The sequence below is a fragment of the Rana temporaria genome, chromosome 11, assembly GCF_905171775.1.
Source record: "Rana temporaria chromosome 11, aRanTem1.1, whole genome shotgun sequence".
Classification (NCBI taxonomy): domain Eukaryota; kingdom Metazoa; phylum Chordata; class Amphibia; order Anura; family Ranidae; genus Rana; species Rana temporaria.
The window spans coordinates 128,747,346-128,774,601 of record NC_053499.1 but is presented as its reverse complement, the minus strand read 5'-3'; the positions used below and the strand labels follow the sequence as shown (position 1 = coordinate 128,774,601).

Here is a 27,256-nt window from a genome sequence, read left to right as displayed (position 1 = left end):
AATGACGTCACCCGCCGTCCAGCCCGCTCGGTTCAAAACATTTTTTTGCGGCCTGTAGTACAGGGCGAGCCCTGATGTCTCCCTCGCTGCGCCCCGCTGGACGAGATAGGGGTCCCCCGCAACCAGGAGCCGCGCTCGGCGTGGATGGGGTGGCTAATGGTGGGCCTGCACCGCACCAGGATTCACCTGGAAGCCTCTGCTTCCTTTAAGGTAAAAGAAATGGCCTCAGTCCTCTGACTGAATTGGCCTAGGTTCCCATGCACAGTGTCTCCCCACCGGAGGAAACACTAATACTGTGGTCTGGCAGGGGGAGTGAGAAATTTATGGGCTGGCGCAGTGTTTCCTAGAGGAAGAGGAGGAGTATCTCTCAATTGTGGGCTGTCCTGAAAGACGGGAGGGGAAAAAACTTCAGCTGCCAGCCCCACATTATATGCACCTGAGCCCAATCCCAATCCAGCAATATGCATGAGAACAGTGGCTCTCCCAACTCTCTTCTCATTGGACAGAGAGGGCGCAGCAGGAGCCCGAGAAAAGTAAAATTGGGGCTGCTCTGTGCAAAACCTTTGCACAGAGCAGGTAAGTATAACATGTTTTTTTTTTGTTTTTTTTATTACCTTTAGAATCACTTTAACATTATACATACTGTATTTATTGGCGTATAACACTCACTTTTTTACCATGAAAATAGAGTGTAAACTGTGCCTGCGTGTTATACGCAGGGGGCTGTGGAAAGTTTTTTTCCTGAAACTTCCCTCTTAAAGTTAGGCTGCGTGTTATACGCCGATAAATATGGTAAATAAATTGTGTATAAAATACTATTGGGTTGATTTACTAAAAGCAAGAAATATTTTAACTTTGCCAGGGCATTTTTCCCCTAGCTACAGTAAGTGAATGAGGTGAGACTCTGCTGACTTTCATCATCCAATCCTGTGCAAGTAAAAAGACATTGGCCCGGATTCACAAAGCACTTGCGCCGACGTATCTCAAGATACGCCACGTAAGTGCAAATATGCGCCGGCGTATCTGTGCGCCGGACCCACAAAGTAAGATACGACTAAAAACAGGCTTCATCCCGGCGACGTAACTTGCCTACGCCGGCGTAGGGTGGGCGCACATTTTTACCCTGGACGCATGGTGGCGCTGCCATTGATTAGCCATTCAAATATGCAGGCTACGAGAGGTGCGCGTAAGTTGTACATCCGGCGTAAAGTTAAGCCCCATAAAGGAGGTGTAACTCAGCAGCAGACATGTAAAGGTCTGCATCAGGGAACACAAGCCGGCGTATTTTACGTTGGACGTGTGTCTGGCTGGGCGTAGATTACGTTCATGGCGTAGGCAGTGATCTGGCGTATCTTAGGCAGTTGTTCCAATGTGGTTGTGAGCATGCGCACGGGGATGCGTCCACATCACAACGCATGTGCAGTTCGTTAAACGTACTTGTCTGGCTCTCCAACCATCACTTGCATGGGGTCAAGCCTCATTTGCATGGCTCACGCCCACTTCCACCTACGCCAGTTTTACGCCTTAGAAACACAGCGCAGTTTTGGGAGCAATGGCTTTGTGAATTCCATGCTTGCCTCTCTGCGCTGCGTCGGCGTAGCGTATATTAGTTGCGCTACGGCGGCGTAATGTGCGCCCGCTCTCTGTGAATCTGGGCCAATGTTTTTATTTTTCTCTTGCACACGATTGGGTGTTCTTTGCAAAGTGAATTTTATTCACATTTAATAAGATAAGGATAAACTTACCTTGGAAATTGAAAATGTCCTTGCAAAATTAACTGCCTATTTGTGTTTAGTAAAAAGTAATGTACAAATTGACTCAACCCATTACCTTTCTCATCAGTCTCTTTTCTTTTCATCTTCTCTTCAGCTCTCCTTTTGATTTCAGATAAAGCATCAATACTGTCTTGAATCTTCTTTCTCTCTCTGGTCTCCCACTTTTCTCTTTCTTCTATCTCAGCTTCTTTTCCTCCTTTGGCCCAGGCCTCTGCACAAGCTCTACAAGGAAGGACATGAAGACACACATTTCACAATTTTACGACTAAGTGAATGATGTATTTACAATGATACCTATTGGGAATTTAGAAGGTAGGGTTTAGCCAACATATATGGTTGCTAGCAAAAACCACAGTAGGAAATATATATTAACTTCAGGTGGTTTATTCTTGTTCTGGAGTCACAAACGTAAAAACAAAAATGTAGGTTCCATATTTTCAGGCTTTTAATGCCTTTAAAAGATTAATGTACTGATTAGTAAAAGTTTAGTGAACTGATATCTCATTTCAGGGGAGCCAACAATGAACCACCCATTGGCTCCCTCTACGCCAATTTTCTTGCTCTGCCTGTATGCCAAGGATGAGGTTACTCGCTATTGCAGCTGCATTTTACATACTGTTATGTAATTTATCAGCATAGATATGAGCACTGATAGCAAGGCAAAATGTAAGTACTGAGAAAGATGAATGTAGCTAGATTCACGTAGGGGGACGCAAGTTTGTGCGGGCGTAGCGTATCCTATTTACGCTACGCCTCCGCAACTTAGACGGGCAAGTGAAGTATTCACAAAGGACTTGCTCTGTTAATTGCGGCGGCGTAGCGTAAATCTGCCGGCGTAAGCGTGCCGAATTCAAATTGTCAAGAGGTGGGCGTGTTTTATGTAAAAAAAACATGACACCACGTAAATGACGTTTCTCACGAACGGCGCATGCGCCGGCCGTGAACGTATCCCAGTGCGCATGCTCCTAATCACGTCGCAAATATTCAATGCTTTCGACGTGAGCATAATTTACGCAAAGCCCTATTCGCGAATGACTAACGCAAATGACGTAAAATGTTCAAAATTTTACGCGGGAACGACGGCCATACTTAACATTGGCTATGCCTCATATAGCAGGAGTAACCTTACGCCGAAAAAAGCCTTACGCAAACGACGTAAAAAAATCTGCCGGGCGCACGTACATTGCTGAATCAGCTTATCCAGCTAATTTGCATATTCTACACTGAAATTGACGGCAGCGCCACCTAGCGGCCAGCGTAAATATGCACCCTAAGATACGACGGCGTAAGAGACTTATGCCAGTCGGATCTTAGCTTAATTTCGGCGTATCTTGCTTTCTGAATACAGAAAGAAGATACGCTGGCGCAGATTTGAATTTACACGGCGTATCAATAGATACGCCGGCGTAAATTCTTTCTGAATCTAGCCCAAGGTCTTTATACCAAAGTTGCCAAGAAATAATAAGGAGCAGTTGGATTTCTCAGCCCACTGTCCCTCTATCAATTACTTTAACTTGCAAAAAATACATGCAAGTAATTTACAGGCCCCTAAACTCTATGCAAATACACAAAGTCACACCTATCGAAATAGAAAAAGCAACAAAATATTTACCTTAGACCCCAGATTCTGACCACTTTGGCTAGGTCTGGTAAAATAAATGGGCCTTCCCATGAGATCCTGGGAAACCTGAAGATCTCAAACCTTGAGAGAGTGTGCACTACATAGGAATACTGCAGTGCATTCTTGCAATATTTGGGTCCCCCACCATTTCCAGGAAGCCGAATGATGTCACTCATACCTAGCCAAAATCCAGTGTGTTTATTATTTTTTCTTTTAGGACCAGTTCACACCAGAACACGGTGTGGGAAATCCACGTTCTGTGTACGTTTCCCTCATCGTGTTCAAAACAAACTTTGTGTGTGATCTGCTGTGGGTGTCAAGGTATTCCTAACACCACCCCAAATGCAGATTGCAAATGCCAGGCCATTTGTCTGCATAAGATAGCATGGTACCACAGTACAATGGGATGCCGTTAACAGTTTTTTTTTTTTTTTTTTAAAGTAGTGCGTGCTCTCTTTTTGGTGTGATACAGTGTGATTTCAGCCCATTCAGTTGAATGAAGAACTGACAATCGCATTGCACTGAATAGCACAGGAACACAGAGCATGTTCCTGTGCCATCGCAGTATTTTAGGTGTCACTTTGCATAATAGAGTGTGGGACCTTGTGTTTGTCATGCAAGTTCTATTTTGAGGCAAAGTGTCAGGAGCTGTGCAGAATATGCCATATGTATTTATAAATAATGTAAATCCAGATTTCTGTGACTTTATGATATTCCAGGGCAAAATAATAACCACCATCCAACATCGATATGAATAACAAAGGAGCAGATTATCACAGAGAAGAAAATGTGTACACTGCAGTATTTCTACCTGTCTTTAGGAAACACTGGCCTATCGTCCAGGTAAGTTAGCTCTCTTAGGCGGACTGTCACAATTTTTCTATAATTCGGAATCTTCTTAATGAGTTCATTTCCCATTAGATTTAAGACACGCTACAAAAAAATACAGATACATTATAGTTTTGACACACCATGTGTGAAAAGATGCAACTTGCAGTGTACACGCGGTCATTAGAAACAGGTATATAAACATAGGCCCAGATTCTTAGAGGAGATACAACGGCGTATCTCCAGATACGCCGTCGTATCTCTGCGTCCGGCCGGTCGTATCTATGCGCCTGATTCTTAGAATCAGTTACGCATAGATATCTGTTAGATCCGACAGGCGTAAGATCATAACTGCATTTTTAAGCCGACCGCTAGGGGCGTGTATGCTGTTTTACGCGGCGAAATATGTAAATCAGCAAGATACGCGAATTCCCGAACGTACGCGCGGCCGGCGCAGTAAATTTACGCCGTTTACGTTAGGCTTTTCCCGGCGTATATGGTGGCATAAGTGCGGCGTAACAATGTTAAGTATGGCCGTCATTCCCGCGTCGAAATTTGAAAAAGTTACGTCGTTTGCGTAAGTCGTCCGTGAATGGGGCTGGACGTCATTTACATTCACGTTGAAACCAATACGTCCTTGCGGCATACTTTGGAGCAATGCACACTGGGAAATTCCACGGACGGCGCATGCGCCGTTCGGGGAAAACGTCAATCACGTCGGGTCACAGTACATTTACATAAAACACGCCCCCCCCCGATCCAAATTTGAATTAGGCGGGCTTACGCCGGCCGATTTACGCTACGCCGCCGCAACTTGCAGAACAAGTGCTTTGAGAATACAGCACTTGCCCGTGTAAGTTGCGGAGGCGTAACGTAAATCAGATACGTTACGCCCGCACAAATTTACGCGGATGTACGAGAATCTGGCCCATAAGCACTCATTTAGGCTTGCCTGTGTTGATTTTACTTAAAAAGTAACTCCACCTTTGTGAATCAGAATGGGAGCGACTTTTTAATCATTTTATTTAAAAAAAAAATTTAGTTTTTATTGATTTTTAAGCAATAAACAAAAAGCAACAGCATACAACAACATTACAGTGCAAAACACATAGCTCGAAATAGTAAATTAACAGTGTTAAAGTATACAGAGAACATAGTATGGGCATTGCAGACAGGGTGAGAAGGTTGTTTGCTGACCCATATACTCCATCATTTGGAGAATTCAGAGTATTTAAAGTGGAGTTTCCATCAAAAATACAATTTAGCATTAATGCGCATATAATACCCTGAAAAAAAACATTTGGATAACATTTATTTTTTTACTCACCTGGAAATACCTGTTGCTATGTGGTCCCACGAAATCTGCCTTCTGAATCACCTCGGTTTGTGACGTCATCTCTCTCGGCTCCTTAGCGCACTACTTCTCCTGGGAAATATGTGTCATAATTTCTCAGGATGCAGTGTGCTTCCCCTACGACTAGAATCGTGGCACTTCAAAACAGGAAGTGACGCGATTCAATGAAGATTTCGGCGCCACGGCTTCTTACACTGTTTGTGTTATCCTCGTTGCCATCACAACGGGGTGGGCCATCGCCGCCAGTTGTGATGGCAACCCAAGAATGAGGCGGGACGGGCGGTGCATGATGGTCACCGCTCGTCACGGCTGGTCAGCACTATTCAGGAAGTAAGTGCTTGTGGGCTTCACATGCCCACAAGCAAAATGAGAACTACAGCAATGAATTTTTTAAAGTATTGTTACACAAAAACTAGGGCGATCGACGGCGGATTTGGACACAGTAAGTCAAATTATTTGTACAATATAATTGCCTGATTAAATAACTTACTGGTAGTTTTAAAAATTGCAAAATGTGATGCTATTAGACGCTCAAAAGTGTAGTTGGAGTTGACCAAATTTACTACATCTGGAATGTTAGGGGATAAACTTGATTTCCAGAGTCTGAGAATGGTCAACCTTGCTGCTAATAGAATATGGGTGACAACTGGTCTATAGGTAGGAGGGTAGATATCAATACCAATATTGAGTAAGGCTAGGGCAGGCTGGGGTTTAGTTAGTATACCAGTGCAGGTGGCTAACAGTTGGAATACCTTTGACCAGAAACTGGTAAGGCTAGGGCAACCCCGTAGGACATGCATAAGGTTGCCTACTCGCTCACACTCCCTTCAACAAAGTTGGGAGACTGAGGAAGAGAATCTGGATGGCCTGAACAGTGTATAGTACCATCCTTTGGTGATTTTAATTGTTATTTTGTGGTGGCTTGTGCACTGGGAGGCTTTGGCTACAGAACTAAAGGCAGTGCGCTATTGGGCAGAAGAGAAGTAGGCGCCGAGGTCAGATTCACACTTTAGCATTGGGCTAGATTTACCAAATATGCGCTTATCGTGCAGAACAGGGTAGAAAAGTGAAATCCTCTTAATACCGCGTACACACGGTCGGTTTTTTGACCGGGCAAAACGCGTCGGAATTTTCGATGTAAAAATAGAGAACCTGCTCTCTATCTAAGTCCGTCGGAAATTCCGACAGAAAAAGTCCAATGGGGCATACACACGGTCGGAATATCCGATAAAAAGCTCCCATCTGACTTTTTCCATCGGAAATTCCGACCGTGTGTACGTGGCTTAGTCTACGTGAGGGGTGGGTAAAGAAATAACAGGTATTGGGGGGGGAAAGAGGAAGAGGATATTTGGCTATGAACTGCATGATGCGCATACATGTAAATTGATGCTTTGCGCAAATGTGATAGGTGTCAATTAAATCTTTCAGGGAGAGTCAACTTTTTCATTATTAATCAGCTGATGGAGGGACTGCATCCGTTTAGAAGTGATTAACCTTTTAAGAGTAACCAGAAATGTTTTTTAGTTGTAAAAGAGGACTAAAATCTGAAATGCAGACTTTTGTGAAAATCACAGAGCAATCGCACAAGCAGAAAATTACATTTCTGGTGGCGTATGGTACACCAATGGTGTACGCAACGCCTCCATATTGCTTTGCATTTTACAGAAATTTACAGGGCTTTAGATTGAAAAGGAAAGGTAATTTTTAATAACATATAATTACAATATAACGTGTGTAGCAATTGTATATGCTATGCTATATTTTTTTGCCTACGAAAGTGGAGCTACCCTTTATTGGCAGAGACTAATGGCAGGTAACTAATTATGAGCTTTTACTAGCAGAGTGTTGAATGCAACTTACACTGTAACAAATATATGGTAAGGGACTCCTGGAAAACAGCTTTCAGCCAGAGAAAGGTTAAGACCCCTTTCACACGGGAGGCGTTTTTCAAGTGCTTTAGAGCTAAAAATAGCACCTGTAAAGAACCTGAAAAAGGCCTCATCTGCAATCCCAGTGTGAAAGCCTGAGTGCTTTCACACTGGGGCTCTGCGCTGGCAGGAAGTCAAAAAAAGTCCTGCAAGCAGCTTCTTTGCAGCGCTTTAGGAGTACCCCTGCCCATTGAAATCAATGGGCAGCGTCGCCAAAACGCCTCGGCAGCAGCACTTTTTTGGGCGCTTATAACCCTTTATTCGGCTGCTAGCGGGGGTTAAAAGCACTAAAAAAAGGACGGTAAAGCGGCCACCCGGGCGCTGTCAGTGTGAAAGGGCTCTGGCCTCATGGCCAGGTAGCAGCTTTACCCCTATCCCTTTGATTGAAACTGATATTTGGCAATAGGCACAGAGAAGCCACCAACTTTTACAATGTCTGTACCAACATGGTGCCATTAAGCACCAACTGCCTTAAAGTGCATTCTTCCCTGTGAAGTGACAGACGAGCTGCACAGCTTTGACCAATTAATTGTCTGCTTGGGGTACTGCAAGGGTATCAAGGTTTCAACTGGGGCCGCCAGGAGATATACCAGGCCCTAGAATCCTGCCTAGTAGGTATGGGGCTGCATTTGTTTGGACACGGGCGCAGCTAATATTGCAAAGAGGAAGAGATGATTAAGAGATCATGGACCTAAAATATGGCCATATTATACATTTACTGTTATATACATACCAGATTCTGCATTTTTTCAAGGACATCAATTACAGCAGGATCATCCAACTTATTATGGGATAGATCTAGAACGCTGATACTACAGCATTCTTGAAGGTGCTGCACATCTTCCACGGTTTGTAATTGGTTGTGTGCAATTTGCAAGGTTGACAAAACTGGGAGACAAGCTGAAATACAAATAAAATTAGGCTGTTAAATTCCTAAAATGTGTCAAATATTCTAACCATCAACTGTAACCGATATGCATTCCAAGTTTTTATAGATCTACCTTCATCTCAGACAATTTATATATTCTTTGTGCTTAAAGTAGATCTAAACTCGAACTGTACCCTAAACAACTATTAGGTTTTATAATATACCGTTTACACCTTTTCATCCCAACATTGCTGATCTCCTGCAGCTACTCCTTTTGTACAATGACTTGCTCGAGCACTGGCTTTATGTCATTGCTCCGTACAGGTAAAACATGTCTGACAATGTGGTACGGCCATCTCTAGTCTTCATTGGGAGAACATGGGACAGAATAACAATGCGGGAGCTCAATTAGAGAAAAGGATAGGGCATTTTCATCCCATATCAGGAGATGCCTGTACAAAGATATTCATATTGTATTGTCTATAATAGCTATATTTGTATAATAGGTTTTTAAGAATCAGGTGACAAGTGGTCATCCCAAGATGGTCAGAAAGCCATGATAACTGCTGTCATGGCAGCAGCTCTTCTTTCAGGCCACATGATGACAGTCTACATCATCCAGACTGCTTGCCAGTGGTCTGGTTGTTAAAGACGCCTCCCTCCCTGTAGTTCCCAGCATTAGAGTTGGGTGTCATTTTCATGGCATTAGTGTCAGTTGAACTTGTTGATTTAGACCCGGTTCACACTGGGGCGGCACGACTTTGGGGGCGACTCGGCAAGGCGACCTGAAGACAACTTCAGAGGCGACTTGCAAAATGACTTCTGTATAGAAGTCAATGCAAGTCGCCCCCAAAGTCGTACAAGAACCTTTTTCTAAGTCGGAGCGACTTGCATCGCTCCTATTAGAATGGTTCTTTTGAATAGAACGGGACGCGACTTGTCAGGCGGCTGAGTCGCCTGACAAGTCGCCCCAGTGTGAACCGGCTCTTATAGTAGTGTTATTTACTTATTATTTAATTTATTGTTGGAGCATTCACAATAGTCAAGTAGGGGTAATAACTTTGAGACACAAAGCAACATTTTTTTTTTGTTTAGTTCATATATATGTGGGAACACACTATAGTGTAAGCAGCAACAACTTAATAGAGGTCAAGTCTTTACTAGCAGGTGTGCGCAGAAAATAATTCCACTTTATGTTACTAGCAGCAGTCAGCATGAAAATGCATCCCACCGCATAACACTCACCCCTCACTCCTGATTTCTATTCACAGATCTGCAAGAAGAAATACTACTAAAGCTGTATCAAAGTATTGGTTTTAAAACCACTTGAATTCCAAGACATGCAGTCCTCAAATGGCGGCTACATCACCAGAAAGTGACCTTCCTCTCACCAAGCACAGCTTGCAGGAAAGAGAAGATTTCTGCGAGTCATGCGACAGAAACTTTTGGCCTACACCGGCGGCGATCGGGTCCCGCGGGCGCGATCACGGAGCTTTGGACTGGGTCGCGTGTGGCCCACGGCTGGGCTCTTAAAGGCGACGTACCTGTACCCAGCCGTGCCATTCTGCCAACGTATATCGGCGTTAGGCGGTCCTAAAGTGGTTAAAGTACATGAAGCCTTATGCTGGCAATTAAAAAAAAAAAATCTGCAGTTGGTGTTTAATTCGTTTAGTTGTGAATTTTTAAGATTTTAGAACATTGAATTTTATGGATTTTCTTTTTTACTTTTTTTTTTTAGTTTTTGTCCATTACCATTCCTCCCTGTCTTCAGGGCAGACTAGAAAGCGAAGTGTAGTTTGTTAAATACTTTCTGTGGGCAATACAGACACATTTTCTATCAGATACTTCTATTTAAAGTGTATGGAGAAACATTTTTTTCCCTTCCCCTAATTCAATTATTATTATTAGCATCTGTGTCACTGCTGGGAGACATTTACGCCTTACTTGTCCTTTTTAACACCGTCACCATGAAAGTGAGGACAATACTTACATTTTAGAGTTGCTACCTGAAAAAGGGTGTACATTTTCCTATGGTGACACTCTTTTGGGTGACAACTCTCCAGAAAGGAAAAGCTCTTAAAGCAGCTACTAACACTGTAGCTGCTGACTTTTAATAAGGACACTTACCCGTCCTAGTCGCCAGCGATGTCGGCCCCCGCCGATCCTCGATCCTGGCAGCTCCAGGCGCAGCCATCCATAGTAAGGGAAACATGCGGTGAAGCCGTTGCGGCTTCACTGCCAGTTTCCTACTGCGCATGCGCAAGCAGCGCGGCGCTTTGTGAATGGGCTTTCTGGGATACACACAGTTCCCAGAATGCAGCGCGCCCCATTCACAAGATGGGTGTAGGAGGAGGAAGAGAATCGACCGCGGTGGATGAAGAGGCAGATTCGGCACTTCCTCATAGCAACAGCTATTTATTTTTTTCATTAAATTTTTTTTAGATTTTTGGTGGAAAGACACAGATCGCCAAAAATATATAATTGACAGGGGTTTTAACCTTCCCAAATGTATCCAAAACGAATAGAAAAATAATTATTATATATATATATATATATATATATATATATATATATATATACACACATACATACATACATACATACATACACACAGATATATGGCTTTACATACACATTAAGAGGGCCTTTTTATGTAAAAAAATAAAATAAAAATGATCACTGAACCTCAGACATGGGGCTACACAATCTAATTTTTCACTTTTCACTAGTACTTGCACTGCTTGAAGCTACTTACACAGGTTTTCTAATATCCTGATGCAGTTGTTTGAAAGATTAAGTGAATCAAGTTTCTGCAAGTGTTCAAGATTCTCAATTTTATTGATAAGGTTCTGGTGCAAGAAGAGGCAACGTAACTCTGTCTGAGCCTCCAGATTCTCTATCTTCTGCAGACCATTACATTCCAGCCAAAGACATTTCAAGCCTGTATACTCCTCAAGATTCTCAACACGCATAAATCCTTAAAACCAACAAAAGAAAAAAAACGATTTTAAATACGAATGCAATAGAAAAATGACAAATGCACAGTATAGAAAACAATATACATATATACGTTTCGTCACAAAAATGGACGTGACCACATCCATTTTTGTGACGAAACGTTGGGTAAGTGACGTTCTGACGTCACCGCGCTCAGCTGTATGCGGAAGACACGGGCAGGCGGATCGAGGAGCCGGCCGGCTCGATCTTTACATGCAAACAGTATTTTGACTCATTGTAAGTGCGCATTTTTATATCTTTTATTAAATATACGTTGGATTTTACACTATGCAAGCTCCTTTTTTTTTTTAATGGCGCATCCCGCAACATACATTGAATGAAGCTGCAGCACTTGGATGCTTTCCATGGTGGATATCTATTTGGAAGCTTACCAGCATACATGCGTTATTTGATCTCCTGTGATACGAGATCAATTCCAGCTGGTAAGAGGCAGTGTGTTATTTAGGTGGAGGTGTCTCTCTATCATCACTTTTCTGGTTGCTGCATTTTCCTTCATCAATAGGAGATTGAAGCTTGAATATCTCTTTGGACTATATGGGAACTCATACTTCTATGCTATTTCACTTTATGGACTTTAATGGTTCACCACAATTTTATGGATTGTCATTCTGTCTATTTTCAGAGTGTCTGAATTTTTTCAGTATTTCAGGTGTTCTGGCACATTTATATATAGGTCACATTTATATATTTTTTATTATTAGTGCAGCTTTGTTTTCTTTTTCTTTTGTATTTGTGTAGTGTAACACTTTTAGCTGCCTGCTTAATTTCCACTGAATAAAAAGCGCAATATGCCGTTTTTCCATACCCTAGGCATGACAATCTTGTTTACTGCCTTAAAGTCCTTCTAAAGGCAGAAGGGTTTTTCTATTCTTCAGTTCACCCGCCCCCCTTATATTTACCTGAGCCCGATCTTGAACCAGCGATGTGCACGAGAGCAGAGGCGCTGTCTGCTCTCCCCCTCCTCATTGGCTCCTAATTGGCTCAGAGACAGCAATAGGAGCCCTGTCAATCACAGCCAATGACGAGGGAGCGGGGTGCGGAGCTGTGTCTTGCTCTCTGTGTCAATAGACGCAGACAAAGAGGCTTGGGAGCAAACCCGCATAAGTGTCCCCATAGCAAGCGGCTTGCTATGGTAGTACTCGGCGGGGTGGGGGAGGAGTTAGGAGCTCCAGCTAGGGACTCAAGAACAAGAGGATAGGGGCTGCTCTGCAAAACTATTGCACAGAGCAGGCAAGTACAACATGTTTGTATTTTAAAAAATTTTTAGAATCACTATAAATCTCCAGGTAGGTGAAATCCCCCTCTCCAGCGAGTTACCACGTTTAGCGCTCGAAATGCCTCTAAACACAGCTTCTGAACACATTTTATTGGGGTTCCATAAAAAGCCTCCAAACTCAACTGCCTAGAAACTACTATAAACAACCCTGTGTACATGTACTGATAATATAACAGAGGCGAGTTCAGGAGCAGTTGAAAAAAAATGCCCAAATGCTTCTAAACGTCCGTTTACCAGCAGCAGTGTACATGAGGTCTTGCACTTCATCCATTTCACCTCTAAAATATCTAGTCATCTGCGAGAAATGTCCACATCTGAAAAGTCGCTAATGGTTCTCAACAGATTAACCTGAAATATGGTAAATAAATAAGCCATATAAATTGACACAGACAAACTTGAAGTCTTCGTAGGCACTTGCCAGGGACTTCTAACAAGCCATCTCATTATGATAATGTAGCAGTCTCCCCGTCTTCCAAAGATCCGGTGACCCCCGGATCCAGGGAGAACTGACATTACTCCTCAGGGTGCAGGTTACTAGGCATAGTGGGTGTGGTGCAGGATAAAAAGATTGGGCCAGTCACTTTTTGTAAAAATGAACATAGAGAGAGTTTTTATTTTTCTTAACAGGAACGTTGGGGGAGAGAGGGTTTAGGGCACAGGACATCCTTAGGCAAATGCAATAACAATTAACGAGGGCCTATAAGTTGAATGCAGCAAACTGTATCTTGTAGCAACTGAACTCTCAACAGTCAATATGGATATGCACACATAACTCACAGTATCCCGTTGTAGATCTTCTCTCACATCTCACAGTATCCCACTGTAGATCTTCCCACTGAGCTCCCAGTCTTTCTCACCAGACTTCCAAGACCCCAGCCGCCGCTGGATCCACTGAGCTCTTCCACAGCTAACCCACTGTATACTTCTCAAGCTTCACCCACGCTACCCACTGGGTCCCTGACTTGATTCTGCTGAAGCTTTCCCACTTTTTCTCTGTCCCCGGCTAGTGAAAAAGGCTTCAGACTTCATACACTGGCCTCTGATAAAAGGAGTGGTAGTCCCTTGGTGGCAACTATTTGTGTGAAAAAAATTATATCAAATTTTGTTTGGGTACAGCATTGTATTGCGTGCAATTACCAGTTAAAGTAAATAGCAGAAGATGGCCTGGTCATGAAGGGGTAAAATCTACTGGAGATGAATTGCTTACACTTCATTAAGCATTATTTGTAATGAAAACTTCAACCAACTATTTTGACTCTGGCGTTTATGTGTGTAGCGTTTACATATGTTGTGTTGCAGTGCACTAAAAAACAAACAATATGCTGATTCTACCTTTTTTTCCAGCACAGAGCTGCACGCATTAGTGCAACACACTGGTGTGAAAAAAAATTCAAAGTATATATACTAGCATGCAATTTATCAATGCATGTCAGCACGTCTGGTGGACCCTTAGTTAAACCAAGCTTACCTAGGGCTCATTCCTCCCTGCAGCCCTATTGTTCCCCTTTCTCCCGCTTTACATCAAGGCCTATTAGTTTACTGTTGTACTACTGAAAATTCTAAACATGTTTTCAGAAATATTTAATAGCTTGATTAATGATATCACTTACCTTTATAATGTAAATATAAAGTGTCATTTAGATATGGAGTCATATAAAGCTTTTGCTGCTTGCACAGATCCCGCAAGTACTTTTTGGTTAATCTAAGACAAGAATAGGTACAGTGCCAGTAAACAAATTTGAATAATTTAAAAAATGACTTGTATTTATGTAATGTGTCATAAAATAAATCTTAGTTACATACCATAAAAATGTATTAATACCATTGTGAGGGTGGGACTCTGTGCTATGGGAAAGATTGCTGGTTTACGCCATATTTTAGAGAGAAATGCACACTGATTGCACAGCTGTGTGTTCAGCTATTTAGTTGTGACCTGACTATAGCGCAGGGCCCCACCCACAGACAGGAAGTCTGTCCTGGGAATCGGGTGAATTCCCAATCTCTCTGAGAGAAGTCGGAGGCTGTGTGGATGTCTGCAGGAGGCAGATGTCCTTAATGGGAGTAAGCTAGGTTTGTGCTTACCGTATTTATCGGCGTATACCGCGCACTATTTTGCCCTGAAAATCAGGGCAAAATCGTGGGTGCGCGATATACGCCGAGTTTGAATACTGCGCCGGCATATACCGAGCGCAGTACACTCGTGTATAGTCGGGCAGTCTCAGCTACACTCGCGCTCACGTCCTGTACGTCCAGGACGTCAGCGCGAGAGGAGCCGAGACTGCCCGACTATACGCAAGTGTACTGCGCTCGGTATATGCCGGCGCAGTATTCAAACTCGGCGCGGGAAACGAGCGGGGAGGACGCCGCAGAAGGACGCCGGACCCGACGAAGAGGACACCCGAAGCCGCAGACGGACCTGACGAGGCCGCCATGCAAGACACCAAACTGTAAGTACAAAAATCTTTTTTTCACAGGAATTTCTGGGCAAATTTAGGGGTGCACGCTATACGCGGGAGCGCGCTATACCCCAATAAATACAGTAACTCTGGGAAACTGTTTGTTCTGAGGATTAGAACTGGGGCCTAGGCTAAAAGCCTGAAACAGTCGGATGGCAAGTGTGACAGCAAGGAGGCTAAACTGTTGATTTGGCAAGATACAGGAATGGTGGAAACCCCCTGCGAGGGCTGCTATTGTATTTGTGAATTTTTATACTTTTAAAATAAAAGTGGGCTACCAGGCCCTTAAAAACTCAGTTCTGGATTGGCGTACTCACTGGAAAACGCATCTATCGCTGGAGTCTAATAACCCCAATCTTACACCATATAAAACAGTAAAATCATGGTACACACAGAGTTTTAGTTAACAACAATCTATGGCATCCAATCAAAAATTAGACTTAATTGCCCTGAGGCCTAATTTAAAGTTCACTTCAGTAATAGAGTTGGGCGAACGGTTCGGGTCGAGCAAATGTTTGGCCCGAATAATTGCCTGTTTGCCCGTTCAGCGAACACTCGAATTTGCAAGGAGAACCGGCCGAACGATCTGCATTGCATTACAGTGCATTCTGAGCCCTGATTGGGCAAAGCTGAATGTAGTTCATTCTTTGACAGGTTTATCATAATTACCTGGGGCCACTGTCTTTATAGTTTTCCACCTTGGTGTGTTTTGATGTTTGTGGTGAGATGAGGATCAGATCACATTTTATGTGAAATTACGGCAGAAAACCAGTTAATGTCACGGGTTTAACAAACTTTTTCTTGTCATTGTATGTTTGCAAATTTAAAAGTCAGAATGTAAGAAAATTGCTGAGCATGCTTGCAATGTTATCCCAGCCTCTCAGACTTCTGGGAAAAGCAGTAATCAAATTCCACAAGGAAGAATCCTAATCAGAAAAGTACTGCTGCCATGGTTGCAGGAAAGAAACATTTTAATTTTCTGGCTGTAAATCATGGCTGGCTGAAAGGGAAAGTGACATACATACATCCTGGATGCGAAGCCTTGCAGTGCGAATGTAGTTCATTCTTTGACGGGGCTATCATAATTACCTGGGGCCACTGTCCTTATCGTTCTCAATGTTGGTGTGTGTTGATGTTTTTCCTGAAATCTGATCACCACATTCTGTTGAAGTAGCTTGAAAAAAAAAATTATTCACAAATTATAAATATAAAGTCTTATTCTCAGAAACATTTGGTATAGCTATGGGGGAAACGGAAATGGTTATTTCAGGCCAGAGGTGTCAAACTCAGTTTCACTGTGGGATATATCAGTATCATGTTTTCCCTCAAAGGAACAGTTTTATGCATTTAATGCATCGAAGCATCAAAATGCATCAAATGGTGGATGTGGCCAAATTGCACAGTGGGAGGATCTTAATGGGGCAATAAATACCAGGAGTGTGTTTTGTGCAGAGTTCACGGGTGCCCTATGCACAGAGTGCAGAGTTCAGGGGTGCCCTATGCACAAAGTGCAGAGTTCATGGGTGCCCTATGCACAGAGTGCAGAGCTCAGGAGTGCCCTATGCACAGAGTGCAGAGCTCAGGAGTGCTCTATGCACAGAGTGCAGAGCTCAGGGGTGCCCTATGCACAGAGCTCAGGAGTGCCCTATGCACAGAGTGCAGAGCTCAGGGGTGCCCTATGCACAGAGTGCAGAGCTCAGGGGTGCCCTATGCACAGAGTGCAGAGCTCAGGGGTGCCCTATGCACAGAGTGCAGAGCTCAGGGGTGCCCTATGCACAGAGTGCAGAGTTCAGGGGTGCCCTATGCACAGAGTGAAGAGTTCAGGGGTGTGCTACATACATAGCGAAGGGTCCAGGGGTGTACTAATAAACGATACCTGTTACAAAAAAGACGCGTTTGGCTGCCCTGACATGTCCTCTGATAGGGCACTGTTTTAATAAGCTTTACTCCAGTATATTAGACCCCTAATATCTCCCCTGTTCTTGAAGCATCTGGTCAAACACAGATCTGTTCAGTCAGATGCTTGCCTGGCCAGAGAAAGAGCACTGAAAACGAAGTAATAAAATCCCTGTCGCTTCTGGCTTCATTCATCACAGAGGAGATCAGAGTACAAATGTCTCTACTTCTCTGAAGGCAGCCGACCCAACTGCTTGCAGCGGGTCCTGGGCTCTTTAGTGGAATGGGCAGTGGCTGGAGAGGCTGATGAGAAAAGGTATTTAGCAGTTTATATTTACTAAAATAATTGCATTTCCATGTTCTGTGTACTGTGGGAAACCAGATATAGCGAATGCAGGCTCCTGGGTTTAGTAAAACTTTTAAGCAGAGCTCAACCCAAAAAATTTAGCTTCCGTTTTTCGGAACCCTCCCCCCTCCGGTGTCACATTTGGCACCTTTCAGGGGGGAGATACCTGTCTAAGACAGGAAACACACTGTTCCCAGGAGAGAGTGGGGACCAGTGACGGCACAGCGCGCTACTCGCACATGCGCAGTAGGGAACCGGCAGTGAAGCCGCAACGCTTCACTTCCCGATTCCCTAACCGAGAACGGTGGTGGGTGCAGCCGAGGGATGAGCGATTGCTTGTCCTCGGCTGACGACATTGCGGGCGCGCTGGACAGGTAAGTCTCCATTTTTTAAAAGTCAGCAGCTGCAGTATTTGTAGCTGCTGGCTTTTAAAAAACAAATTAGGCGGAACCTCCGCTTTACGGTAGGTTGCAATGCATTGCCTTGCTGTAGTTTTTTTGGAGAAAGGTTCCTGTGTAATGATCAGTAAAATACTTGTGTATAGATGCGTTTAAACATGTAAAGATGCTTAAAGTGGTTGTAAACCCTTTACAACCACTTTTCACTACAGGTAAGTAAAAAATAAAGCTTACCTGTAGCTACCGTGGATATCACCTAAACCTACACGGTTTAAGAGATATCCCCTGTAATAGCATGTGCCGACGTCATCGGCAAATGCGCACTGAAGCAACGGCTCGTTCATGCTGTTGCTTCAGCTGACGCGCCGTTACCCGTGGCTCTCGCGCACATGCACGGGAGTGACGTCCTCGTTGCTCCAGCCAATCACAGTGCCAGAGCCTGCGATAACCAGAAATAACTCAGAGAGGCATGTTACCCAACAGAGCAGTGTGTCGGGACTAAGAATGAGCTCTGGCGTGTTTGCAAAGCAAACGTGCAGAGCCCGCCAGGAATCGGCACTAATCACAGGCAGTGAGACATTTCCCGATCACCGCAGCCGCGCATCGGGACAATGTCTCACTGCCTGCGATTCGAGCAGCACAGTCCCGACTTCCTGGCGGGCTCTGCACGTAGACTTTGCAAACACGCCGGAGCTCATCCGTGCCGGGACCACTGCGGGGGCTTTGATCTAAGGCGAGTATTTCTCTTTTACAAAGAATTTTATTAATATCCAGTGCAACTTCACAGCTTAACATTAAGAAGAATACATCATGAATGATCATAACAAAGAGAAAAAGAAAAAAAAAAAAGAACGGAGTAGCATTACAAAAAGGAAAAAAATAATGGGCCAGATCCACAAAGATCTGCCTATCTTTAGGCAGGCGTAGCGTATCTCAGATACACTACGCCGCCGTAACTTACAGCGTATTTTCCGTATCCAGAAAGAATTTGCACCGTAAGTTACGGCGGCGTAGTGTAAATGTGTCGGCGTAAGGGCGCGGAATTCAAATGACTAAGATGTGGGCGTGTTTTTTGTTAATGCATCTTGACCCCACGTAAATGAAGTTTTTTTTTTTAACGGCGCATACGCCGTCCGTGGGGGTATCCCAGTGCGCATGCTCAAAATCACGTCGCAAATAGTCAATGCTTTAGACGTGAACGTAATTTACGCAAAGCCCTATTCGCGACCGTTTACGTAAACGATGGAAAATTTGACGCTGTCCCGACGTCCATACTTAACATTGCGTACGCCTCATAGACCCAGGGGTAACGTTACGCCGAAAAAAGCCTTGAGTAAACGACATAAAAAAATGCGCCGGGCGGACGTACGTTTGAGGATCGGCGTATCTAGCTAATTTGTATACTCTACGCGGAAATCAACGAAAGCGCCACCTAGCGGCCAGCGTAAATATGAACCTTAGATCCGACGGCATACTAACACGTACGTCAGTCGGATCTAGCCCACATTCCGTCGTATCTTGTTTTGTGGCTACAAAACAAAGATACGAGGGCGCATCGTAGAACTTACGCGGCGTATCAATAGATACGCTGCCGTAAGTTCTTTGTGGATCTGGCCCAATATATATATACATACATACATACACCAGGAAATTAGGTATATAAAAAGGTGGCCAAAAATACTCAGGACCCAGGAATGCCCACAGGGCCTTGTCCGCTAACTGGCAAGTGTTCAAAAGATCCACGGGAGCCTAACTGTGAACACAGCCGACTCTTCCAGGGCCAGGGCCGTTAACCTAATAGATTATGAAATGAGACTGAGAAATAATAGCACCAAGAAAACAAAAACAAAAATGAGTCAATGAGAAACAGAATCTGAGATTATCAGAAAAAGGAAAGGGTGGAGAGTAGGGATGAGCTCCGGCGTGTTCGCACAGTCCACATGCAGAGCCCGCCAGGAAGTCTGCATGGCGCTGCGCTAACCACAGGCATTGAGACGTTTCCCGATCTCTGCAGCCGAGCATCGAGACAATGTCTCCCTGCCTGTGATTAGCGCAGCGCCGTGCAGACTTTCTATCGGGCTCTGCACGTGGACTTTGCGAACGCGCCGGAGCTCATCCTTACTCCCTACCTGTGATTAGCGCATCGCCGTGCCGCCTTCCTGTCGCGCTCTGCACGTGGAGTGTGCGAACACGCCGGAGCTCATCCATAGTGGAGAGGAAGGAAAGAAAAGAGGAGAGAAAAAATAAGGGGGAAAGGGGGGGTCCTCCCGGTGGGGGCCAAAAGCACATCAGATCCGAAGAAGGGTGGTGTCAAATCTAGTGGGTTTAGTGTAATCAACCCAGGGTTGCCTAAGGCGAGTATTTCATAATGAGCTAGTATGCTATGCATGTTTGTTTTTGTTTTTTTTGTGGGTTTACAACCACTTCAAAGACATGCATGAGTACATAACTTGATGTAACTTCATTTAAATGCGTACAAATGTGTATACGTGCAAATCACATGTTCTTGGGTGCAGACTTTTGAATTCTGTGTTACGGATCTGAAAGCAGTGCAAGTTTACTGCTTTGTGTAAATGTCTCCATTGAAAACAATGCAGATGAGATCCAGTGGCGGCCGGTGCTTAATATACTGGGGGAGGCGGCAAACTAACACCAAACTGCCCCGAATGGACGTGAATGCGGCGATCAAACCCCTCCTCCGTCATCCGCGGGAGACAGATAGGAATGCAGCGACCTGTAATTATAAAACACTTTGGGCTAGATTTAGAGACAGTTACGCCGGCGTATCAGTAGATACGCCGTCGTAACTCTGAATCTTTGCCTTCGTAAATTTAAGCGTATTCCAGATACGCTTAAATTAGGCTAAGATACAAGCGGCGTAAGTCTCCTACGTCGTATCTTAGGGTACATATTTACGCTGGCCGCTAGGTGACGCTTCAGTCGATTTCAGCGTAGAATATGCAAATGAGTTGGATACGCCGATTCAGAAACGTACGTGCGCCCGGCGGATTTTTTTACGTCGTTTGCGTAAGGCTTTTTCCGGCGTAACGTTGCTCCTGCTATATGAGGCATAGCCAATGTTAAGTATGGATGTCGTTCCCGCGTCGAATTTTGTAAATTTTACGTCGTTTGCGTAAGTCGTTCGCGAATAGGGCTTTGCGTAAATTACGTTCACGTCGAAAGCATTGACTATTTGCGACGTGAGTAGGAGCATGCGCACTGGGATACGTTCACGGCCGGCGCATGCGCCGTTCGTGAGAAACGTCATGTACGTGGGGTCATGTTTTACTTACATAAAATACGCCCACCTTTGACAATTTGAATTCGGCACGCTTACGCCGGCAGATTTACGCTACACCGCCGCAACTTACGGAGCAAGTGCTTTGTGAATACTGCACTTGCCTCTCTAAATTGCGACGGTGTAGCGTAAATAACATACGCTACGCCCGCACAAATTTATGTCCCCGTACCTGAATCTAGCCCTTTGAGTTTTTCTTATGGCCATGTGAATGAACCTTACAGTAGTTTTTTTTTATTTACGGATCTGCTCTGCATTGTTCTCAATGGAGACAATCACACAGGGACATGAGCTGCGTTCGGATCCGTAATGCAGAATCCAATGTCTGAGGACATGCGTATACATGAATGCCAGATGCAGGTATTGGGTGAAAAAAGGACAATTTTATGGAAGTACTTACTGATCATTACATTGGAACTTTTGTTGTAGAAAAAAACATGTCTAATAAGATCAGAAAACTCTTTATAGCCGTGTGAATGAAGCCTGATATGTTGTGTGCTGGTAATACAATCAGTAATTAGGTGTGGGGGTAACCAGCTGGACTACAAATACCAGCATGGCCTGAGAGCAGCTGATGCACCTTACCTGGAGGGGTGTGCTCCTGTTGCTGGCCATGGGGGGGCGCCCCCTCTGCATGTTGGGGTCCCTCTTCCTCACCTGCACATTCTGCCGCACAAATCTTCATTATAACTCCTGAGAAGAAAAGTACATTCACCTCGTTCTAGAAATAGATCTGCTGCGACAAACAAGTGGCTAAAAAACGTAAATATAAAACGTAAATAGACCGCTCACCGCTTCCACAATCACCGAGCACCGTCCAGGGAGAGCAGCGCGTCCACAGTCACCATAGAAACGAGCAACCCCCGGACCCAGAATGCAGCGCGGCCTGGAGGCTTCCCCGCCTCCCTCAGGATCTATGTGCTGCTTGATATGGGCGCCAGGGGGCGGCCGTGTGTTATGTCTGTGTGTGCTGAGGGGAGAAGTCTGCACCATAATCATAATATACAGGGGAATGTAGGAGCGGGTAACCTGCTGCCTCCCAGTGGGGAAGAGCGGCAACTGCAGAGATCCATGCTGTTCGTTGCTGGAAAAAGTTCTTAAAATGAGGGAAAAAAATATCTGCTCCCCTGCTGATTTTGTATGTTGGCCCACTGACAAAGAAATGATCAGTCTATAATTTTAATGGTAGGTTAGCAGTGAGAGAATAACAAAAATATCCAAAAATATAAAAAAAGTTATAAATTACTTTCAGTAGCGGCTGGCGCTCAACATTTTTGGGGGATTAGCAAACAAACTGAAAAATTCTGGAAAATAAACATAAATTGCAGCCTCACTGTGCCCATGAAACACAGCCATTGTGCCCATGAAACGCAGCCACTGTGCCCATGAAACACAGCCACTGTGCCCATGCAACACAGCCACTGTGCCCATCAAACGCAGCCACTGTGCCCATCAAACGCATCGACTGTGCCCATCAAACACATCCACTGTGCCCATCAATAGCATCCACTGTGTCCATCAAACACAGCCACTGTGCCCATCAAATGCATTCACTGTGCCCATCAATTGCAGCCACTGTGCCTGTCAAACGCAGCCACTGTGCCTGTCAAACGCAGCCACTGTGCCCATTAAATGCAGCCATTGTGCCCATTAAATAGTGACACTGTGCCCAATCAAATGCTTCCCCTGTGCCCATCAAATGCTGCCACTGTGCCCCATCAAATGCTGCAACTGTGCCCCATCAAATTAAAAATCTCCATATGCAAAATTCTACAGGTTGCATGTTTTGAATTACAGAAGCACTGTACTCCTTTAAATCAGATGGTACCATCAGAGTTCTCCTTCACATCAGATGTCCCCACCAGAGCTCTCCTTTTCATTAGATGTTCCTATCAGAGCTCTCCTTTACATTAGATGTTCCTATCAGAGTTCTCCTTTACATTAGAGGTTCCTATCCGAGTTCTCCTTTACATTAGATGTCCCTATCAGAGTTCTCCTTTACATTAGATGTCCCTATCAGAGTTCTCCTTTACATTAGATGTCCCTATCAGAGTTCTCCTTTACATTAGATGTCCCTATCAGAGTTCTCCTTTACATTAGATGTCACCATTTTGTCTAAGGAATCTGCTTGTTGCTGATCGATACTAAGGGTGTCCTGTGCCCTATTCCCCTGCTCTCTTTTCCTGTTTGTGAGAAATAAAACTTCTCCTTCTTTCCGCATAAAAGTGACTGGCGCAAAACTTTCTTTCTTGTTCATCACCCACCATGCCTAGTAAACTGCACCCTGAGACTCATAGGCGTGCGCACATAGGGTGTAAGGTATGCCTGGGCACACCCTAATCACCCTGTACTATGCAGATTCCCCCTGCTGCCTGGCTGCAGAGAAAGGGACTGGGGAATCTCTGTCCTCAGTCCCTTTCTCTGTCTCAAAAGTTACACATCAGGGGTCTGTTTAGACCACTGATATTTCACCAAAGCCCCCCAAACAGGGCTCCTAAAAAAAAAAAAAAATGAATATTAAAAAAAAAAAAAAAATAATTGTAAAAAAATTAATACTAATAATACAAATAAAGATATACTACTGACACCGATCTCTTCCCTGCTGACAAAGCCCTACTGACTTGCCCACTGCCATATATGGTTTATTACACACGAATGTGTGTTTGAGCTTTGGTGTGCACACCCTAATGCAATAGGCTGCGCACACCTATGCTGAGACTGTATGTCAGCCCTCCCTCTGGTAGTCACCGCAGGCTCCCAAAAAATCGGAGTAGGCGCTACATTTTATTCCATGTTTTTGTGTATAAATGTCTTTTGATACAATGTATAACTTTATGTTCAAATTATTGTTGGTGTACTTGTGCTCCCTCTGTTGGTGAATCATTATTACTGCAATATGTATTGTTTTTTCTTTTTGTCAGAAAGACCCAGGATATTAATAATTACAAGCAGTCCCTGAGTTACTTATTCCAAATCATATTTTTTTATTTTTATATATATATATATATATATATATATATATATATATATATATATATATATATATATATATATATATATATATATATATGAAATAAAAAAAAATATATTTTTTTATATTATTTTATTTCTCATATATATATATATATATATATATATATATATATATATATATATATATATATATATATATATATATATATATTCTTTTTCTTTTATTAAAGGGCTCAGACGTCCCCAGGGCCCCATGTGGCAAACCCCCATTTTTTTTATAATTGTTTATTTTTTCTTATTTTTGTTTATATATATTTTTGTATTAAAGGGCCCAGAGGTCCCCAGGGACAAGGCATGGACTTGTTTGAGAACACCTATTTATGAATTAAAAGTGCATATGTTTATTAAATCACTGAGATATTGATTAATACACATGAAATATCGAATGTCTCAACGCTACTTTTCTCCCAGGGCTTAATGAGATAATATCTTATAAACCATTTTTGTAGGTTGTACTTTTCACCTTCCCCTTCTTTCCCCCCCTTCCCCCCCCCCTTCTTTCCCTTCCCCCTTGTTTTTTTGTTTCTTCTCCTTTTCCTTTTGGGTTTTCCATGTTGCTCATCTTACCCCTGATTGTTCTTGTCATGACCAGAACTGTGTGAACTGCGACAGAAGACACCAAAACTTATATAAGTGAATAATTAAATTTATTTAAAGATAAGTGATAACAATAAATAAACACCTCCAACACAAACAGTGAACAACCCACCAAAACGTTTATATGTGAATAATTTAATTTATTTAAAGATAAGTGATAACAATAAATGAACACCTCCAATACAAACTGTGAACAACCAACCAAACAGTGACCCACAAACAATCAATAACTATATACAATATAAGGGAAGTACCGCAATCTTAAACGTAGCCAGGCCAAGATCATCAATGGGAGATCAGCAGATGGGGACAGGGAACAAACAGGACAGGGAGAGGATAGATGGATCAGGCTGCAGAGTAAAGGTAACGGTAACAAGGTAACAGGAGGGACAGGTTCAGGATAGGCTCAGGATCAGGATCAGCAGATGGGGACAGGGAACAAACAGGACAGGGAGAGGATAGATGGATCAGGCTGCAGAGTAAAGGTAACGGTAACAAGGTAACAGGAGGGACAGGTTCAGGATAGGCTCAGGATCAGGATCAGCAGATGGGGACAGGGAACAAACAGGACAGGGAGAGGATAGATGGATCAGGCTGCAGGGTAAAGGTAACAGGAGGGACAGGTTCAGGATCAGGTACAGGCTCAGGATCAGGCACAGGTTCAGGATCAGGCACAGGTTCAAAATAACAGTATCGCAGGTCAGGACACAAGGACAATACAAAGGCAATTGTGTGTGTGTGTTGCCGGGTATTTATACACATCTCCTGCAATCAGGCTTAGGTGACGCCTGAACGCAGGAGATAATGTCGGCTCCACACTGCTGGGAAACACCCGCTGGTGGATGCCAGTACTGCAGCCCAAGGATCAGATAGTGTCACCAGCACTGCAAACCAAAGCACCACCAGCAGATAGAACCTTTTTTGACAGTTCGTATAATCCCCCTGTTGCTCTGACATACCGTGATTCTGCGGTCCTTATTTGTCCTTCAATCCAAAATGTATTGAGAACTTCCATATGTATAACATTTTAGTGATCACTTGGGAATCTATACTCCCACTATTGAAATCAATGTTATATCTAATCTATCCACATTACCTTAAAGTGGAAGTAAACCCTTCAATTTGATAGTTACAAAAACAGTTAACATTCCCGGCATGCCGGAAATGCTAGCTGTCACATTTGTTTGTGCTCTCAACCAAACTGCCAAACCATCCAATGGCTGGTTTCATAACAGGTCACATGTACAGCATCATGACAGTTTCAGATTAAACAGAGGTCAAGATGGCCGCTTCCTTGGCTGAAAATGATAGGAGGGTTTACTTCCACTTTAACATATTGTGTGTGTATGCTATTATGTTATTTTGTTTTTGTACAGATTTGCTCCCTCTAGTGTCTTGCCCAGTTACAGGCTGCTTGTCCTCTTTCCCAAGTGGCTGACTTGTGTTTCCCCTGGTGAGGATGCTCATAGAGCCCACTCCTCTCTTGCTCTGACTGGGCTTCAGGCCCGTGGGCTTGGCCTGGTCATGCTTGCGCAGTAATGCGGTATCGCGCACCTGCGCAGTGTGGGGGAAACTGACCCGGTGATTTCAGACGCTGCCGGCCGCTGGCATGCCTGACATCTGCGGGTTGGGCCAGTCATTAGTGCCGCTGTGTTACTGTGATGGCTGGATTTTTAATTATATACCAGCCATCCATACGACCTTACAATATAAGGTATCGGGTGTCCCCAAGGCACCTTACAGCCTGTTTCAATGTATTAGGATTTATCGTCCTCCCCTGGTATTATGAAATCGTTCACATTTCATATATTGGCTTAATTGGTGAGTTTTATGCTAACAATACATGTTTTCTTTTCCAATATCTTGTGTTTTATGGGCCCTTCCGCTTTCCTCCTTTCCCACTCCATGCCTTTTCCCTCCCCCTTCCCCCCCCCTTTCCTTTCCCTGCACCCTCCCCCCCATTATCCCCCCCCTTTTTTTCTTCCCCTCCCTCTCTGGGTGAGAATGTGTATATGGTCAGCTTCATCAACTGCCCCTACACTCCCACCCTTCTCTGTTCTCCTATACGAATCTGGATGATGGTACTTTATTATGGCTAGTTACACTTTTTCTATGTGAGGCTATACTCAAAAATTTTGATGGGAAGATGGACGGAACCCAATACAGGGCAAGATAACCTGTTAGAGTCATCAAAAGACTTGAGACTGGGGTGGAGGTTCACCTTCCAGCAGAACAATAATGCTAAACATACAGCCAGAGCTACAATGGAATGGTTTAGATCAAAGCATATTCATGTGTTAGAATCAGGGCTCAAGTCTTGCGGGAACGCGTGGGAACGGAGTTCCTGCACTTTGAACAGACATTGCCCCCATGTTCATTATTAAAGTGGGTGACAGTAGTAAATTTGTTGTTTCTAAAGTCACAGATGTGTTCCCAAACACGGTCCCGCAACCCCTGGTCAAAATTTTTTTTTCAACTTAACCGGTTAAGACCCAGACCATTATGCAGGTTAAGGACCTTGCCCCTTTTTGCGATTTGGCACTGCGCCACTTTAACTGACAATT

General features: G+C 43.9%; 1 protein-coding gene across 1 annotated transcript in view; it reads right to left on the bottom strand.

Annotated features, from left to right (window-relative positions):
• DNAAF1 (dynein axonemal assembly factor 1) overlaps positions 1-21,961 on the bottom strand; it is a 40,443-nt gene extending 18,482 nt beyond the window's left edge. Inside the window, exons 1-8 of the mRNA XM_040329119.1 lie at positions 21,855-21,961; positions 21,648-21,755; positions 16,214-16,298; positions 14,279-14,370; positions 11,130-11,351; positions 8,240-8,406; positions 4,208-4,329; positions 1,831-1,997 (exon numbers count right to left, since the gene is read on the bottom strand). Of these exons, the coding sequence (XP_040185053.1) occupies positions 1,831-1,997; positions 4,208-4,329; positions 8,240-8,406; positions 11,130-11,351; positions 14,279-14,370; positions 16,214-16,298; positions 21,648-21,747 (955 nt within the window). The 5' untranslated portion in view covers positions 21,748-21,755; positions 21,855-21,961. The remainder of the gene's footprint in view (positions 1-1,830; positions 1,998-4,207; positions 4,330-8,239; positions 8,407-11,129; positions 11,352-14,278; positions 14,371-16,213; positions 16,299-21,647; positions 21,756-21,854) is intronic.
• Positions 21,962-27,256: the final 5,295 nt, after the last annotated feature.